We start from the raw sequence: 18433 nt of genomic DNA, 5'->3' as shown, positions 1-18433 counted from the left end.
AGATGGGGAAGTCTGATTCAGTAAAAGTTTTGGGTAGTGTTTATGCTGAAACATATTTTGTCACCTGAGAGCAGTTCTGAAAGCTCTGTGGAGGCTACTTGTCATCACAAGACAAATATCTGTAGAAACTGCAGAGGCAAAATACATGATATATCTAGGCTTACTGACTTCTAAGGAAATGCAGTGGTATAATGATGAAATGGAATGGAGGATCACCTCCTAAATCTCATATGTCTGGCTTTGAGGATATAATTAGCACATTTTTTGCATGATTCTGCTCTGGAAAAAAATGGCCAGTGCAAAAGGAAGGGACCATGAGTGACTGGGAAGACCCCAGTCATCTCAGTGCATTGTGAGGGTCTTAGTTCAGTAGTATTGACACAGATTATACCTCTTTGGTTATGCTGAAGGGAGGTGTGTCATGGGGGAGAACATCTGAATTGGATTTTTTGCTAAGGCAAATTGAGGAAGGTGATTTCAGACTGCTCCAGGAAGTGTTCATGGGTCACTGTATTAATGACCTCTCTGGATTTCATGAGCAGACTGGATGCTTGAAGACAGCCCACATGATGAGAGAAAGAGGTTCACTTCATACATGGATGTTTCTGATGTATGTTGTACATTCTTTGCATGTATGTTCAAGACGTAACATATGGTCTCTGTCCCTCGCCTGAGCCCAGATGAACTTACTAAATAAACTACTTAGAAATCGCTACTGCTGTCATCTGTATAAAAAGGAGTTTCAGGCATTAAAGAAACATAATTTTATTAGTGACTAGCCCTACACTGAAATCATGTGCATGTTAAAAGTAATACAGGAATGTAATGATACATTTTCTCATTTGCAATATGTCTATGGCTCTGATATTTGTGTGATAGTGAGGACAATTCAGAGATCTAAACAGTTTAGACATAACTAATTACTGTATGAGTAAAAAGTACATTCTCATAATGAAGCATATGTTTTTATTCTCATAACATTGCAAATAAAAAAAATAGATTGTTTTTTTAAAGTCAGGTTTTATGATGAATTCAGTGTCATTTTACTAACAAGCACAGTGTTACAATTTTTATTCTGTGCTCTGCTTTTACATCAAATCAGCCAAGTATTTTCTTTCAGAAGGACAACAGGAGTAAAACATATTACAATATTAAAATTTCCTCATGGGAAAAGAAGCTGCCAATGATAATAATGGAGTTTTTGTGGAATGGTGTATAGAGCAGGCAGAGCAGAGCAGTACTGAGTGCTGGAGAGGAATAGGTGTTCTGATATTCACTGTGGAATAAGAAAGAGCAACTGAACCAATGCTGAAGTAAAAAAACTGAAACAAAACAAAAGCCAAAACAAAACCTGGCATCTTTTCAGCGTTGTTCTTACTGAAGAATGGGTAAAAAACCAAAGACATTTTAGAATTATAATATGATGAAAACCTGTTGAACAAGAAAGGCAAAAGTGGAACTGACCATCTCTTCTAGCTATGATTTTCTTGCTCACTAATGATACTTCTACTGCGTAGTTGGCTTACTTCAGGCTTACTTGCAGTTTCATTTTCAGCTTGGTGCCCATCACCTAAGGGTTATGTTGATTTATGAAATATGAAGCTTAACTCCGAAGGTTTCTGTAAAATGCAATGTTCAAGTGCTGCCTGACTCCTGGTAAATTTATTCTCAGTTGCACAGTTGTTTCCTTCATTTTAAAGAAGCAGCTAAACTTAAACAATCCAAGGTAAGATGTTAAGTCTGTGAGAGGCAGGTAAATTAACTGCACTGTTTGGATTGCATTCCCTTGCCTTCACCGAAACAAACCCACCTGTTATTCACCAGTGCACTGTCTCGTTGCTGTGTGTAATTTCTTCAGCCTCTGGAGTGTATGGTGTAGGGGTTTATTGCTGCCAGTCACCTGCTGGCACAGCCGATACGTGACAGGGCCACTCTGCTCCTCAGGTAAATGTACTCCTTAGTCTTGAGTCACTTGTGTCTAATAACTCAAAGAACAGTTTGCTCCTACAGTAAGCCAAACAATTCCTAAGGAACATAAATATTAAGTCCTGTAAATTAGATAGGCATCCCAGTCTCACTTCTGCACATTAAGTGGCAAGTGGGGAAGGAAGTGGGAAGAGGAGTTACATAGCTTGAGGTGGAAACTCAGAGATTTGCTGTGGCTGACTTTAGGCATTGGAGAGTCCCTGGAATAGGAATATAACTTGCTCTTTTGCATAGCTGAATTTTTGTATGCTGTATACTTAGTTATTAGGTAAGAGCACTAATCCTATATAAGACAGATTAATTTGAACAACAAATAAATTAATGCAGCATAAATGAAAGAGGGAGACTTTGATTTTTATTTTAGTAACTTCTGTCATAGAGAATCCTATTGACAGACTGCTGAAGTACTGCAAAGTCAAGCTTAAATAATTGTTGTGCTGGGAACATTTTCCTTTTTCGGCCATAGGAGACTATATCCTGTTTTGTCTTTGCAGAAAGAGTAATGTGATATTATTACTGCGCTTAAGGCCATTAAGAACTTGCTTTATCATTTGTTTATCTTATATAATAAAAACTGAGGTTTCTCTAATTCTCTAAGACAAAGCATATTTAATGTCCGTCTGACTTAAAGTATTTTTTACCTTGATGTAGCAACAAAGATGGGATCAAAACCTATAGTGTCAAAGTCACACTTCCAAAATATGTGTGCATGTGGCATATATGTGTACCCCATCTATGATTCAGTTTGAAAACCACGTGCTATTGGGTATTCACATACACTCCATGATCTAGTAGAGGTGGTGTCTCAAATGTTGATCCTGAAGGCAAAAATTCATAGAAGCAAGAGAATGTGAACATGTAAAGCTTATAAAACATGGTCAAAAATCAATGCCAAAACAATTGATGGAATAAATCTAATTTTAAAAAACGCCAACAAGATTTTGATTGCTGTTCTGCGGTGCTTCTTTTTTATATTTAAGTGGAATTAATGCATTATTTGATTACTGCAGCTATTCTTTTTCAAATGAAAACTTGATGTAGAAAATCATTGTTAATTTCTGGATTTTTGCAATGTGAATGAATGTATGTAATAAGCTAGAGAGAACGTATTTCAAAAAGAAGCAGAGCAGATTGCCTACAAGATGTAAAATAATTAAAAGTGAAAAAGGAATAAATGTATGTAGTTCCTCAGAATTCTTTCTTGAATAGCAATAAGTTTGTCTGCCTGCAGAATTCTGAGTCAGAGCCTGTTGGTAATGCAGAAATACTGAAAAGCATTCTCATCAGCAATAGTTGCCTGTACCAGTTCTTGATTAGAAGTGGCTGGAAAAGAGTTCTGTCCTGTGGAAATTCCAGGAATCTAAAGATAAGACTTCCTTGCAAGTGTGATTGGATAAATTGTGTACAAGTTCTATATGCACAAGAGCAAAGCTGTGAAGACCTTCTCCTAGTCTTTGTTATAGACCAGTCATAGTCTTTGCTTATCCTATCCCATTTCAAAGCAAAGTATTGGATAATGTTTTATGCCTGTCCAGCCATTTCTGAGGATGGTGTTAAGTTTTCGATCCTTCCACTTTTGTTTATCTTACTGGTGAGGCTGTATTTCCCACACAAAAGCAGATGGTGTGGAATTAGAAAATACCCCTTTTGTTTTATGTTCTGTTCTGCTAGTCGTATTGGTGTTTGCTGTAAAAGGGGTTTTTTTCAGATTTCTAAGTAAAGCAAGACTGTACAATGGATCTTCAATAGACAATGATTTAAACGTCACGCTTGAAATTTTTGCAACTACACTTTTGTTGCTTAGGGAAGAAGCCTTATGTAACCAGATCTTTGACAGGTAGTACTTTAGATTACTATGTGTCATATACTGCACATGGTAAATGGGATACTACAGGGACAGAGAAATACAGTAATTTTTTTGACTGACCTCAAAAATGAGAGAAAACAAGGATTGTCTCATATATCTCTTTTTAGAATATGAGACCATCTATTTTTGTCCAAGCCAGTATAAAGCTTTCTTGTGAAAAGACTTACTAAGTATTTCACTAACTGGAATTTTGCATGAAATATTAAATTAACTTAGCTTTGACTTAAAAACATTTCTTTGACAACAGAGATGTATAATCATGTTAAAACTCCTCAGGCCACTGGAAGCATAATACTGCTTGATACTATAAAGCAAGTGCAAGTTGCACTCTAAAATGTCTACTCAATAAGTTAGTACCTCTGGTTTAGAGGTAGAATTTTAGGTACAGAAATCCTCTTTCATTTGATTTGATGACTTTATATATCGAAAACCAGATTTTTTTACTATCTCGGCCTTTGTCTGAGCAGTTAGGATTTTCCCCTGTGTATTTCCAGGAAAGCTGTGTCTGTGAAGTGTACCCCCTGGCTGGTGCTTCAGCCACAAGGCTGGAAAAGTTTTCTGTGTGGTATCTGACACTGTGTATTGCTATGTGGTTCTTCAGCTTCTTCCTTTGTGATATGCTTCTGTTAAGCTATATTGTTTCTTCTTTAAAGAATTGCTGGGCTTGACAAGTGCTGTCCCATTCCATGCAGTAAAATGCAGTGATTTCATTACAGTTTAAGGACAGAACTAGTGAAATTTGAGGCAAAAAGCAAATAGTGGCTCAGAAAGCAAGGCTGTGTGTGGCTGCTGAGTGTGCATTTGTGCAGTGTGTGTGTGTGGGCGTGAATGTGTATGAAAGAAATGGAAAAGAGTTTTTTGCCTTGAGACAATGAGCATTTTGTAGGTATTCCTATTTATACTAGAATGTATCTTCAGTGTTTATTACCTTGCAAGATCACTTCAGCTTCTCTATTAACAGAAAAAAAATAGAGAGAATGTAATTCTTGACTGGAATATTGTAGTTTGATCAATCACTGTAGTTAACATGTCCTGATCAAAATTTTTACAAACCTGATTGCCAGTATTGAAGTATGTTTGAATATATCAGCGGTTTGATTCAGGTGGGAACCAATAAATGGTATTTTTACTGCAGTTGCATGAAGATGCAGTTGTCATACTAATGCTTTTATGTATTAATAGACAACAAAACTGAACAGATATGAGAGTTTCTTCATGGTAAATGTCTGAGAATCAGATCTCTTGCTGATGTAGCCTGATGTTTATAAATCTCTTTCCTGAGCACAGTAAGTGAATGTTAATCTATGCAGGTCTAATTTAAATTGAATTATCCTGACTGATGCCATCTGAAAAGAGTTCTAGCTTCATCAATAACATCCTAAATTTTTTAATTCTTAGACATATTGACAGTTCATGTTTTCTCTCAGGTTTAGCTGTGATAACTGCAGGAGGTAATCACATTTTAGTCCTAGTGTTGCTAAGCCTTACTGGGCTTGTGGATCTTTGTCTTCTGGACTGTGGGCTTCTTTGCCTGGGTTTTTGCTTGGGAAGATCTGTGAGAGGAAGCCTTGCATCCACGTGCCTGCTTTTCCTGAAGACAGCTGATGAGCATGCAGTAAGCTAAGCAAACTAATTGTATCTGAGATGATGAAAGAGGATGCAGTCTTAGACATGAAAAATATCAGTATGCTTGGATGGCATACTTCAGGGTTGCATTTATGGACAGTGTATATGGAGAGTATTTGGCAGGTTATTGTTACTGAGAATAAGATGCTAACCATTCATTCAGCTGCACATGGAGAAATGAAATATTGGTGAAATCATCTGTCTTGGATCTGCAAGCAGGGAAGGAGAGGAAAAGCAAATTCTGCTCAGTGAAGAGAAAAGCAAGAAAGGTGGGAAAAAAGGTGGTCACTGTCACTACCACAGAAGGACCTTGACAGGCTTGAGAGATGGGCCTGGGAGAACCTCATGAACCACAAGACAAGTGCAAGGTGCTGTGCCTGGGTCAGGGCAATGCCGAGCACAAACACAGCCTGTGTGGAAAGGGACTGAGAGCAGCCCTGAGGAGAAAGACTTGTGGATGTTTGTGGACTAAAAGATCATTATAACCTGGCAATGTGTGCTTGCATCCCAGAATGCCAGTCGGGTCCTGGGCTGCATCCAGAGCAGCGTGGGCAGCAGGGCCAGGGAGGGGATTCTGCCCCTCTGCTCTGCTCTGCTGAGACCCCACCTGCAGGGCTGCACCCAGCTCTGGCACCCCAGCATAACAACATTGGCCTGCTGGAGTCCACAGGAGATCCATTAACTCAACCGCAGGGCTGGAGTAGCTCTCCTATGAAGACAGGGTCAGAGAGTTGGGAACGTTCAGCATGGAGATGGCTGTGGGGACACCTGAGAGCAGCGCTCCCCTACCTAAAGAGGAAATGCAGGAAAGCTGTAAAATACTTTTGACAAGGATGTGTAGTGATAAGTGTGAATGGCCTTAAATTGGAAAAGGGCAGGTTCAGATTAGATATTATGAAGAAATTCTTTATCGAGAGGATACTAAAAAAAGGATGGGCTTATGAGCTTTAATTTTGTTGTTTATCATGGCAAATCAATCAGAAATGCATGCTGCAGAAGAACGTGTTACAAAAATTATGTTGAAAAGAGTACATGGAGACGGTTTGTTTCTAGTGAAGACTTAGAACATAAATGAATGCATCTGTTCCAGTCATTGTATTCTTCAGTAAGCTGTCTTTCCTGATATATAGGGAATGGAGGATGTGTCCTGTATTTATTTTCCAAATGTATTTTGATGACTGTGTTCCATTAAGGGAAAGAGAACATGAGTTTATTCCTTATATCCAGGTAGAACTAAGACTAGACATAGAGGAAAAAGTTAGCTTAAGAAAAATTTCACATTTCTAATTATTAAGGGTAATGTAACAATGACATGCTTCTGTTGAAAGATTAAAATTTTGATACCCAGAATTCCAACTAAAAATAGCAGAAAGTACATCAGCCTGTACATGACAACAACAAAAATGTTTACCTTTGTGTGTTTGTTTCTGAAACATCTCTTAGCACCAGCTATATGTGTTTCACCAATTAAGAAGCATTGAAAGTAAATATACTGTAATGTTTCCATGCAGCTAGCATGACAATAATGATGTGAACAAGAGAAAGACTTCATACTATAGTTTGTGTGTGCAATTATGAAGAGGGTACATCCTTCCCTTCAATACTTTGCTTTCACACAGTAGGTTTGTCTTCTCTTTTCCTCTTGTTTGGAAGGCTCCTAGTTTTATTAAATGAAAACAATTCAAAAGTTGCAGTACTTCAGCTGTGTTTGGCTTCTGAAGATTCAGGGTGAAAGGCAGTTACTTTGTCTATTTACTGATTTCAGCTAAGTGAAGAAAAAAGGGTAGAATTAAAATTACAACTTGCTATGCATTACTTGCTGTGTTTGTTTTCTGCATTTCTACACTCTTTTGGACTCTTTTTTGAAATGGATTTGTGTGATGTTTTGAAAGGCTTTTCCACATGTACATGATACTGCTGCTATCTGTTATTTTACTGTGGAAGGGACTTCTGTCAGATTCAGACCTCATTGGGTTCTAAACATGGTGTCTTATGAAATTTATTTTTTGGCTTTCTTGGGAGCTCTGAAGCCAAGGAATGTGTTATCCCATAGGAAGTCCATTCCTTCAGACAGCAGTGAAAAGCTACAACTGAGAACAAAGCCTGATAGTTAAATTGTCCTTTGAAATGTCCGGTGATTTGACTTTTTCTCATCCTTTCCACTCATGGCAATTGTTTTCTAATGTGTTACAGAACAGGAGCAAATGCCTGGAAAAAGTCCATGTTGTTCTTGGGAATAAACCCTGTGATTTGGATTCACTTATTTCTACCCTGACCTACGCTTACTTTCTAGACAAGGTAATGGAAAATTGGACTGAGTGGTCTTAATTCACTTGTCCCAGGTTGTTATAGACATCTTATTGCTAAGTCAATTGCTGTAGAAACATTTTTTCTGGACAATGGATTTGTTACTATCAAAAGTGAATTTTTAAAAGATAAATAATTAACATTTCTTTCCATACAAAAATGAATGAGTGGTTATTAGATGGCTTATTGAATAGCATGAAAAAATCAGTCATGTGCTTCATTCCTTATCCTTTTCCTCTTCTGGTTTTTTAGGTACTCTGTGGGAGGCAAACAGAGATAGATGAAGAAAAAAAAGTGCAAATTTTTTTTTTCCTTCTTGTAATTAAGTAAAGGGGAGAAAATCCCAAACAGAAAATCCAGGCTATTTCTAATTGCTCACTATGTTAAAATGCTGTCCTGATGAAAAACAGGTCCAATTCTCACAAATGCACACCTGTGTTACAGGTCAGTCCTCCTGATACTCTTTGCTTACCTGTGTTGAACATACCAAGAAGAGACTTCAGTTACTTCACTGAGACAAGATTTATGCTGGAAGAGCTGAAAATCCCAGAGTCATTCCATATCTTCCGAGATGAGATCAATTTGCATCAGCTGAATGCTGAAGGGAAATTGTCTTTAACACTTGTAAATAGCAACATGCTGACAAGGTATTGTTTTTTATGTACAGTAAGCTGGCTTATTTTAGTTTGAGCTGTTTCAAAAATTATATTTTCTCTTTATTGATATTGATTGATGTTGCTATGTTAACACAGACCTAAAAGAAACTAAAATATATTTTGTTTCCCATTATGTTCAGTAAATGTAAAAAGGTGAACGGTCATCTTTGCATCACTTTTAATGGAACTTGCAGTTATAAGAACCCTGTGTTTTCACACAGATTAGATATTTTAATTTAGTTAAATAGTCTGGAAGTTTCCTGTGGCCAGTAGATAAGTGATCAGAGTTCTTTTCCTGCTTCTTAGTTAGCTCTCATTTGAGAATCTTACATTAACTTGCAGGTGCCTAGACACTTGCATGTGTGCTTTTAAGATGGCTGATGAATTACTGTGGTCCTTACCAACTACAGCCTTTTAAAAGGCTCAGAGTTGCTCTCTGGAAGACCACAGTCCCTATACCCATCCTTAAGAGGTACCATTTGTAAGGCCATTGAGAATCTTTTATGAAGAGTCTCAACAATGGTCTGTCTGTCTTGCCCAGAGTGAAGGATGCTGTTTACTTCCAGTTGTCATTAGAACTTCACTTAAGACAGGTGGAGTCCTAGGGCCTCATTGTACTCTGAGAATTTTATAGATTAGACTATAAATAAGGAAAATCTTAAGAGAGAAATATGTGAATCTCATAGCTGTTTATGTGTTAAATGCTGCCAGCTCAGTGCATCATGCACTTCTCAGAGTAAAAATTATCTGTAAGATTTGCTTTTTGTTTATTACTGTCACTTCCTGTGTTTCTTCCTTATAGAGAATTACAATTAGTACATTATTATTAAAATCAGTTTGGCTTGGTTACTATTATTGTAAACAGAAACATAAAGTATCTAAACACAAAACCCCCTTTTTTGGTAAGTTGTCTGGTAAGTTTTTTTTTGGAAAATCCTGAATCTCCTTTATATAAAGAAGGCTATTTTCAGCATACGTAGAAATACTTTTTTCCATAGCTTTTCATAGATTTTGGTGAGGGGTATGTTGTACTAAGCAGTAAAAGCACTCTGAACACTTAATTTAAAAAATCGCAGGTTTAGGACCTGTGTGACATCCTTTGGCTTTACAGCAGACTTCAGGTAGCTATAACAATGCTGTTGAGTTTAAAAAAATATGTTGCACTTTTTTAGCTGAGTTTCCTAAGCAGCTATAAAGATAAATATATGTGTAACTTCTACATTTGCTTGATAGTGAGGATAAAAGTTTGGAATCAGCTGTTGTCAAAGTCATCAATCCAGATGAGCAATGTGACAGGAGCCTGGAGTTACAAGCCTGTTCTTCCTCTTTAGTCGTAAAAGAGATTCTTCAAAAGGCACCAGAGTTAATCACTCAGCAACTGGCTTATCTCCTCAGAGGTGAGAGATTACTCTTTTTATTAAATACTGAAAGGTTTAATGGAGTGTTTCTGAATTTGCTCATGCAGAAAGAGTGTGATCCATTCTTTGGTTAACAATCCCTTTAAAGACCACAGGAAGCTTCATAAAAGAAGCAGGGAGTAAAGAGTTTGTTAAAGAGTAACATTATATTGAATATTAAAAATGTGCATTTAAAAATAGGCATGAGAGGTCTTTGCTGTATCACTAGACAAGAATATTAAATGAAGCTGTCGACATACCAGCTGGGTAGCTGGAAAAGCTGTGCAGTTCGTTGATTCCAGGGGCATTGTGGACAACAATATGGATTGGAATCTAATATTTACAAGTTAAAGCTTCTCCTTCCCAATGGTAGCACTTTTTTACAGAATGATGTTTTAATGGCCTGATGCAAAACTTTTTCTATTTAAAAACAGTGTTACTAAATTTTCATTGTGCTCTCCTTTTCTTTTGTACTGCATGCCCAGTAGAGTACAAAGTAGGAGTGAGCTTCAACAATCAGAAATATTTTCTTCTCTGTCTTGGAAGTTCATTGTTTGTATTAATTTTTGTGGTTTATTTGCTGCAGCAGAACTTTCCAGCTGGAAATAAAACTGCTGTTGAAAAGAACAATCACTGCTTTTAAATTACTTACTGAATTTTAATGTTCCAAGAATTTTATAGATTTTAAGTTTCAATTATGTGAAACTGCTAAGTGTTCTTTTAAGAAATTAATATGGACCTATTTAATGAGGGTTATGAAAACTTGTCTACATTTAGACTTCAGAAGCAACTACAGTCTTGGTAAATCATTGTACTCATCCCTGTGATAACTAATAAACATGTCATAAGAAATCACAAAGATGAATTTTAAAAAAATTTCCACAGAATAAGCATTAACAGTAACACAGCCTTTAGTCTGCCCTTACAGTGCCTTTTCATGCTAACAAGATTTGGTTAACCTGCCATGAAACGTTTTTGTAAGCTCCAGATTTCTGTTGATTTCTGTTGATTCTCCAGGAATCTAAGCAAATGACCAAGTATAATAGTTGGTTTTGGAGGAAGAACAACAAAAGAATTTTTGGGGAATATGAGGATACTTGTTTGGTGGTGGAGAGTCAGGAGGGAGAGGTCTGAATAATGTTCAAGAACATGTTCAAGTATTGTATATGGATGTGTCAGCATGTTTCATGCCTCTAATCTGTATCCAAATTTTAATGAAGTGCTTTTGTTAGTGTTTGAATTAGAGATAGCACTTCCAGTTTTGGGGAATGTAGTAGCTAATTTTAATATTCTTTTATCAATGAGTAATTACATTTTGATTATTACATTTGCTAGAGCATGTTTGAAGAAGAACTTACTGGATGAAAAGTCTCTGCATACCTTCTTTTGCATGGTATGAGAAGCTACTGGCAAAGCCTGGGGAACAAAACACAGCTGCACTTGGGACTTGATGCTTTTCTACATCTCCCAGCAGTGCAGTTTCTGTGGGTAAAATGTGAAGCAATGCAGCAAGTCCTCTTGGTCTCTTAAAACAGAAAAAGTTTTTGGTACTTAAGAGTCTTTCGTTACGAATTTAGAAAAGTCAGTGAACCCATCACTGACTTTTTATTTTTTAATTAAAAAATAAAAAGCCATAGATATTAATGTATGTAAGTGGCAGATCAAACTAAAACAGTCTGAAAATAAAAGATTAAGTACAGCCTGCCAGGTCTAGGTTTTGTGTTTCTCTCTATATATTATGGTCTTTCATCATGAGGTATAGCTTATTAAATTCACCTTGCCATAGCATAGAGAGCAAAGGGTCCATATATCTTGGAAAGGGAGGGGTGGCTGTTTTATTCCCACTTCTTTTTTCTTAAAGTCTGTTAGCAATTTTTAAGTTTTAGTAAAACTTAAATGTTATATAAATTTTACCTTTGAGCAAACTTTACCTGCTTGCCTATGTTTCAAAAAAAAGTCAAGGGAAAAGATATTTTCTGTGAAACTGAACTTGATTTAGGCATTTTCATATTCAAAGATAATTTTTTTAGGTGAATGCTTTTTTGGTATATTTGTCTCCTTATCAGACATTGTATAAGCTAATTCTACCCTTGGGCTTTTGAGTAGAGCCCGCTTGGAGAATCAGTGTTGTACAGCCATATTTGGCTTAAGTTAGAGCTTGTGCTGTCCCTGGATTTGTGCCAGAAGCAAACAATTACAGAACCTGCTAGAGTCCTGGCCCTGTATTATTTTATTTCCCAAGAGATGTTTATGAGGGGACTGTTGCCAAACTCAAGATCCATTAAACTGCTGAATCATTACATTCTCTGTTGCAGCCAGCTGGCAAGGATGTTATTCCAAGCACTCTCTGTCAGGTATCTTGGGTCAATGCACTCTCAAAAATGCCTCCTTATGTTTATTTGTATAAGGCCTTGAAGGATGCCACAAGGTGCAAACCACAACATGTAAATATAGACAGATTTCCAGCAAGAGCGTCAGCAATTTTTTTAATGTGAATCTGCTTTTGCTAGTGATGAGCTGCATATTCGAGGTCTTTTCAAACCCTGTTGGGGCAGTCTGACTTTCAGTAGAGAAGATTAGTTTGTAATTCCAGCCACCCAGACAAATGTTAAGAAATACCCTTTTAAGGACTTTGGGAATTATGCCAGGGTTTTTTTTTGTTCTGTCTTGTACATTAATCAGATGATTCACATGCTGCTGCATTGATGCATCCTAATACATGTGCCAAGAAGAAAGGATCATTTTGACCTGCACCAAACACTGCACTTATTTGGGCTGACACTTTTTAATGTATGGAAGCAGGTTTTTTTGGAGGCAGTGCTCCTCCTCTCTTTTCCCCAGTTACATTTTATTCCAGCTTCATTGCATTTCCTATTAATTACAATAAAGATTGCTTACTTGGATGTATTTACAAGTCTGGTTTGCAGAAAGAAGTAGTTTACTGTGTAAAGTGTTGTTTTGTTTGGGGGGGTGGGAGGAAGGGGGTGGGGGAGTGTGAGTGTGAGAAGTGTTGGAGTATACTTCCCATAAGGAAGTGTTGGTTTTCCCCTTTTCCCCGTGCTTTATTTTTACAGGTTGTGGAACAAAACCTTGGCAGGAGAAATGCCTATATTTTCATTGTACTGTTCCTCTCAGCCATAAACTTATAATTCAGGAGATGCTTGTACTGTTCTTAATGTTTTCCCAAAACGACTTCTGCCTTCATTAGATCATGTTTAATATTAATGCACAGCAATTGCTTTTGGCAAAACTAATGCTTCGCTACCAAACTGCTTTGCAAAAAAAGAATGAAATGCACATTCTTAAAGAGCCTTAGCCTATTTTCTAGTGACCTCTTCAGAAAAAATAATGTACTAAAGTGTGATGTACGCAAGAAATAATATTGAATCTTGTATTGCCTATTATATATTTTTTTCCTTGCTTATAAGCAGACAGCAGCCACCATTATGCTTTCAGAAACCCTGGGGGAGTCACACCAACACTCAGTAAAATCTGCAGGAGATTTTTGAGACTATGTATTGCTTTTACAGCAGGTATTTATAAGACAGCACATGACTAAATGGACTACTGACCTTTGGTCAAGCAAACGTAACTTAAGTGAACTCTTTTTCTAAACTACCTGGAATCTTAACCCTCACAGGAATGCTGAGGATGCCTGGGGGAGAAGAGGTGTGCTTTTCTTTCCTGGTGGTGAGAACAGCTTTGAAAAATATCACAGTATTAAAGGACAAGTAAATGTTGATCTTAGTGCTTGCTGACACCCTAGTAATTTGAGAATGATCCTTTTCTGGCTTTCATCCTAGTAGAAAAGTTACCAATTGCAAGCACAGCAATATTGGTGTGACTAGTGACAAAACCAGAGCCTTTATAAACCTTCTGAGGTGCCTGTCGTGAGTGAAGGTTATGTCCTGTTGACTTCCAAACTGGTGAGCTTGGGTGGATATACAGCTCACACCCCTTGTTTGGCATTTTTCCAAATTTGTATTGGGGTTTCCTCTTCTTTGTCTTACCCAAATATTCCATTCCCTGAAGCACACACAGCTGTGATACAAGTTTCATACAGTGTGTATCTGATCTTCTGAGCAGATGGACAGACTGCCTAATTCATCCCAATGCTGCTGCTGGAGGGCTTTATGAGGTACACTGCAACCTCCCTCCAGTAGGTGTGATGACTTTGAGCACATATTGTAGATCCAGCACTTTCTGCTGGAGTCTCCATTTCCTTTGTGTGTGCATGAGCAATTTCCGTTTCTGTTTCTGGAGGAAGAAAAAAAAGCAGAAAATTGCTGTTGCTGAAATACTTCCTGAGCCTGGTGCCTGAGCTGCCATTTGTCCAGATGCAGCTCTGTACTGACTGAACACGTGTGGTGGGGTGTCTCACTCATTCTGGTCACCACTGTTTCCAAGCTACAGAATATATCTCAAGAGTATATATGGAGCACAAGCACTATTATCTGCTATGGAGTTGAACAACAAGGGGTATTTCTACATGAATTACCATGGAGGCTGCTAGTTGAGAAACTTCCATCCTGTTAGGGGGGCTGAAAACCAGGCCTTGATAATCGGTATAGAGATCTGGATGCTTTATGTATCAGTTATTTACCTGTAGAAATCTAAAATCTGCTTGTTATGTTCTGTACCTAAATTTAGAAATACAAATCTGGATCAGAATACATGATTTTCATGCAGTCTCTATTTATTGAGTATTTTTAATACTATCAAACAGAGGAGGAGCATTGTCTTAAAGTGATTGAAGGACTGACATAAGGAGCTGCTGCGAGTTAAAAGAATATTGGCAGTTACAATATCTGTAATAGAAACACAGAATGGAACTTCATGTATTTGTATTTAATTCCAGAAATTAGTATCTGATGGGGAGCAGCTTGTGGCTTGTTAGGTGTTATTTATTATTTAATCCATACAGGATTTGTTTAATAAGGGTGCGTTTACTTAGCATGGCACAATTATTTTTTGTTGCAAGTGGTTTATGAATTTTGAAGTAATGCTATTTGTTATTTCATGTGATGATGTAGGAGAAAAGGAAAATGAATATATAGTAGATGTTTGGATCCTAGCTCGTCTGGTGAGATTGAGGGTGACAATGTCAAGGTTTTTCGTTTACTCTTTATTGCTCAGGCTAAAGCCTGAACACTTGGTTTTGCAGTAACTATGTTACTCATATATTGTACTTACTGTACTCAGTTGCTCATTGACCCAGCATAATTAATGAAATCATACACTTGTTTGAAATTCTTGTGCACGGTAGAATAATAAATAATTTCAAGGCTGAAGTATAAGATTTTATTATCCTGAATTTACTGTGAGTGATTGGAAACAAGCACTGTATTTGGTATATTGATAAATAGAATCCCAGTCTTCAGGGAATGAAAGAGGTGACTTAATGTGCAGCACGAAGTTGTCTGAAAATACATCACTCTCACTTCTACATTGTAAGACAATTCCAATCACTATGAAGTTATTTACTGGGGTTTTGTTTCTCCTAAATTTTAAAATTTTGATTGTCTGAATTGGTGTTTTTTGGTGCATCTGTTGTCAAGAATTAGCCAGAGTCAATTACACCACAGTGACCAATGACTTTTAGATTATCAGTTCAAACACCACTACCATGAACAGGGACACCTTTCACTAGTCCAGATTGCTCAGAGCCTGGTCCAATGTGGCCTTGAACACTTCCAGGGATGGGGCATCCCCGTATTCTCTGGGCAGCCTGTTCTGGTGGCTCACCATCCTCACAGTGAAGTATTTCTTCCTGATGTCCACAGTAGGAGCTCACTGGCATGTGTGTGGAAGGAAGGTTGACAATGTGGATTTATGTTTCACAACACACCAGCACTTGGTCTGACGCCTGGCGACGCCTGGCACACACCGGTGTGCCATCAGCTGCTGCTGGCTGTGCTGCACACCGTGGCAGCACTGGGACCAGCCAGTCAGCTGTAAGAGGCAGCCAGTTCTGATTTTGGACCTTCTTGTTAGGAGGATGTTTCCATGTGAATTCAGTGAATTCTCGGCGAACAACCTCCAAGAAGGAACGGGCTTTGGAAGCAATACGATAAAACTTCTTGTTTCTGTAGTACCTCTTTGATCTTTACAGGAGACATTGATTTTTTGTCTTTCAATGTTTCAGGGAGCATTCTCTTCAAGTGCATGTCTTTGGAAGCTGACAGAATGACAGAGCAGCAAGAGAAAGTACTGTCAATTTTGGAGGAAAAGTTTCCAGATCTTCCTCCACGAGAGGAAATTATCTCTGTTCTCCAGGAGACTCAGTTTAATGCCCAAGGTAGTGCAGCTTCCGTTTTTCAGACCTGTTACAAATTTATTTGTGTAACTGTATGAAAATATATTGTATTGTGTGTGGTGAAAATAGATGCAGCTTGCTATCTTCATTTGACAGTTAAATGTTGTATATTAATTTTAAATTAAGTTGTTTACATTCTAAATCATGGAACTGTGATTTTTTTTGAGGAACTACTTAGCTCATAAATAATCTTGTGTTGTTTTTACAGATAAAGTTAACAAATTATTTTATATATTGCTTTTACATTTTACAGATGCATGCTTATGAAGAATTTATGTTGATTCACAAGGGCATAAAAAATGTGTCAGCCCTTGCAATTGCCTATGTGGTGTGGAAGTAGATTTTGTTTTATGACCCAGATTTACTAAGGGCTGTGTACAGGTGAATTGAATTTGATATGAGACTTTGATTAAGGAAACAGCAGGAAAGTTGCAAATTTTTTCCTTTTTTCTATTAGAAATACCAAATAGAAATATTCAGTGATCTAAAGTGGCAATGTTTGAACCTCGAATATAGTTTTTGAAAATTCGAGCTTTTGAAGAGATGCTCTGAAAGCCTGAAGAAGATTGTTGCAATAACTCTTACTTTTTTTTTACTGATGTTTGCTGCTAATTTCTTACCAAAGAGTGAGTATTAAATTCCTAGGGATATTTCTCTGTTAGATATATCTGCTAAGCACAGGGTCTGTGCAGACTCGGGGTTTTTTTTTATTCTCTATCTGCCCATATGCAGAAAGTAGTCAATGAAATTCAGACCATCAGCCTGAGACAGCTGCCCTATCTAGCAGAATTTGAGGTGCTGCTTCCTTGTGCCTTTTCTTTCAGTGAGATTACAAGGTAATTTAATTCAAGTGTATAAATGTTCACGCGAATTCTCTTAAGTTCCTCCACTCAAGCATTCATGGTTCAGGAATGGACTGTATGCATTCTAGATTGGAAAGTGGCAGTGAGAGTGACTTTCATGGAAGTCAGTTCTTAGTTTGCCAGTTGCAGGGAAAGTGTTTTAGTAATGTTTGTCCTGAAGTTTTCTGTAATACCAAAACGAAACTTGGACAAGTATATGTTGAGGGTTTAGTCTGCATGGTATTGGTTGCCAGTAATTTATATATGCCAGTGAGGCATGGGGAGGGCACTGTCATGCACTCTGGTTTGGTGGGGTTTTTTGGCTCATAGTTTCTGCTTTGTGAGTATTACAGGGTACATATTTAGCATATATTACATATAGCATATATTACATGTGACATTTCTTTTAGTACGATGCTGCTGAGTTTCAGGAGCCCCTTGCAGGATGTAACCTCTGCTGAGTATTTTACCATATTTACCTGTTTTTGGAGGAATATTAGGACAATTCAGCCAAAAAATTTCTCAGTTTCTGGCAGAAATAACGCTTTATTGGCCTGAATTCATTTGTTATTTGAGGCACAATAGGTTGCAACCCCCCAGAAAGTCTGTACATTATATACAAAATTTTTTAAATGACAGACGTGTAAATGTTCATCTTATCATTAGATTAACTGCAGTAGCTGGACTCTATACAGGAACAGTAATGAAAGGATTAATTTCTTTGACTCAGGTTGGTATTTGATTCCATCTTGAAAATCATTTATACAAACATATGGTGGATGTTAAACTGCTATGCCTTGAAGGTTGGTGGACATTTTAGTTGTTGCTCTGTACTGAGATAGGTGGCTTGCAGCATTCTTTACACAGACATTTGGCTGTCATGTCTGTGTTGCAATCATGTGATGTAGTTATATTCCTCCACATAATATGTATTTGTTTTGAGAATCGTTACAGCATTTTAGGCCAGCATGTCCAATGAGGGAAAGTTAGTCACCTGGATTTTCAATGCATTGTGCCTAAACATAGCAATATGTCTGCTTGCAGTTCTTGTTTTACACCATTGTTTCTGATAAGAATGTTTCTATGGTACATAAACATATACTTAATTCATGAATGATTTAAAGTACATCGGAAAAATCCATTGGTGTTACCAATTTATGAAGAAGGTCAGGAAGGTTGAATGACTGTGTTTATAGAAGATCTTAAGTGCCCTGCTTTTGAATATTTCATAAACACCATAGTACCACCATAAACACCATAGTCCACAGGTGCTTTTCAATATTTTACTTATTTCAGAAGTAACTTTATATTTGTGATTTTATATTAGACCTCAAAAATTGTCTAGCTATACATTTATCATCAACTGGAAGTACATTCACTTAAAAAGTAAGTGTTCACACAGGAACATAGGTGTTGCAGGAGACTTAATTCTTCAG

At 37.3% G+C, this 18433-nt stretch overlaps 1 protein-coding gene across 3 annotated transcripts in view; it reads left to right on the top strand.

The window, feature by feature from the left end:
- Positions 1-18433, top strand: part of PRUNE2 (prune homolog 2 with BCH domain) — a 132082-nt gene that overhangs the window by 18103 nt on the left and 95546 nt on the right. For all 3 annotated transcript variants that reach the window (XM_063421709.1, XM_063421708.1, XM_063421707.1), the window contains exons 2-5: positions 7673-7777; positions 8231-8433; positions 9676-9839; positions 15985-16137. In XM_063421709.1, coding sequence (XP_063277779.1) covers positions 7673-7777; positions 8231-8433; positions 9676-9839; positions 15985-16137 — 625 coding nt within the window. The remainder of the gene's footprint in view (positions 1-7672; positions 7778-8230; positions 8434-9675; positions 9840-15984; positions 16138-18433) is intronic.

This window comes from Prinia subflava, chromosome Z, assembly GCF_021018805.1.
Source record: "Prinia subflava isolate CZ2003 ecotype Zambia chromosome Z, Cam_Psub_1.2, whole genome shotgun sequence".
Lineage (NCBI taxonomy): Eukaryota > Metazoa > Chordata > Aves > Passeriformes > Cisticolidae > Prinia > Prinia subflava.
Note: the sequence above shows the minus strand (reverse complement) of the source record. Positions and strands in the feature narration are given on the sequence as shown.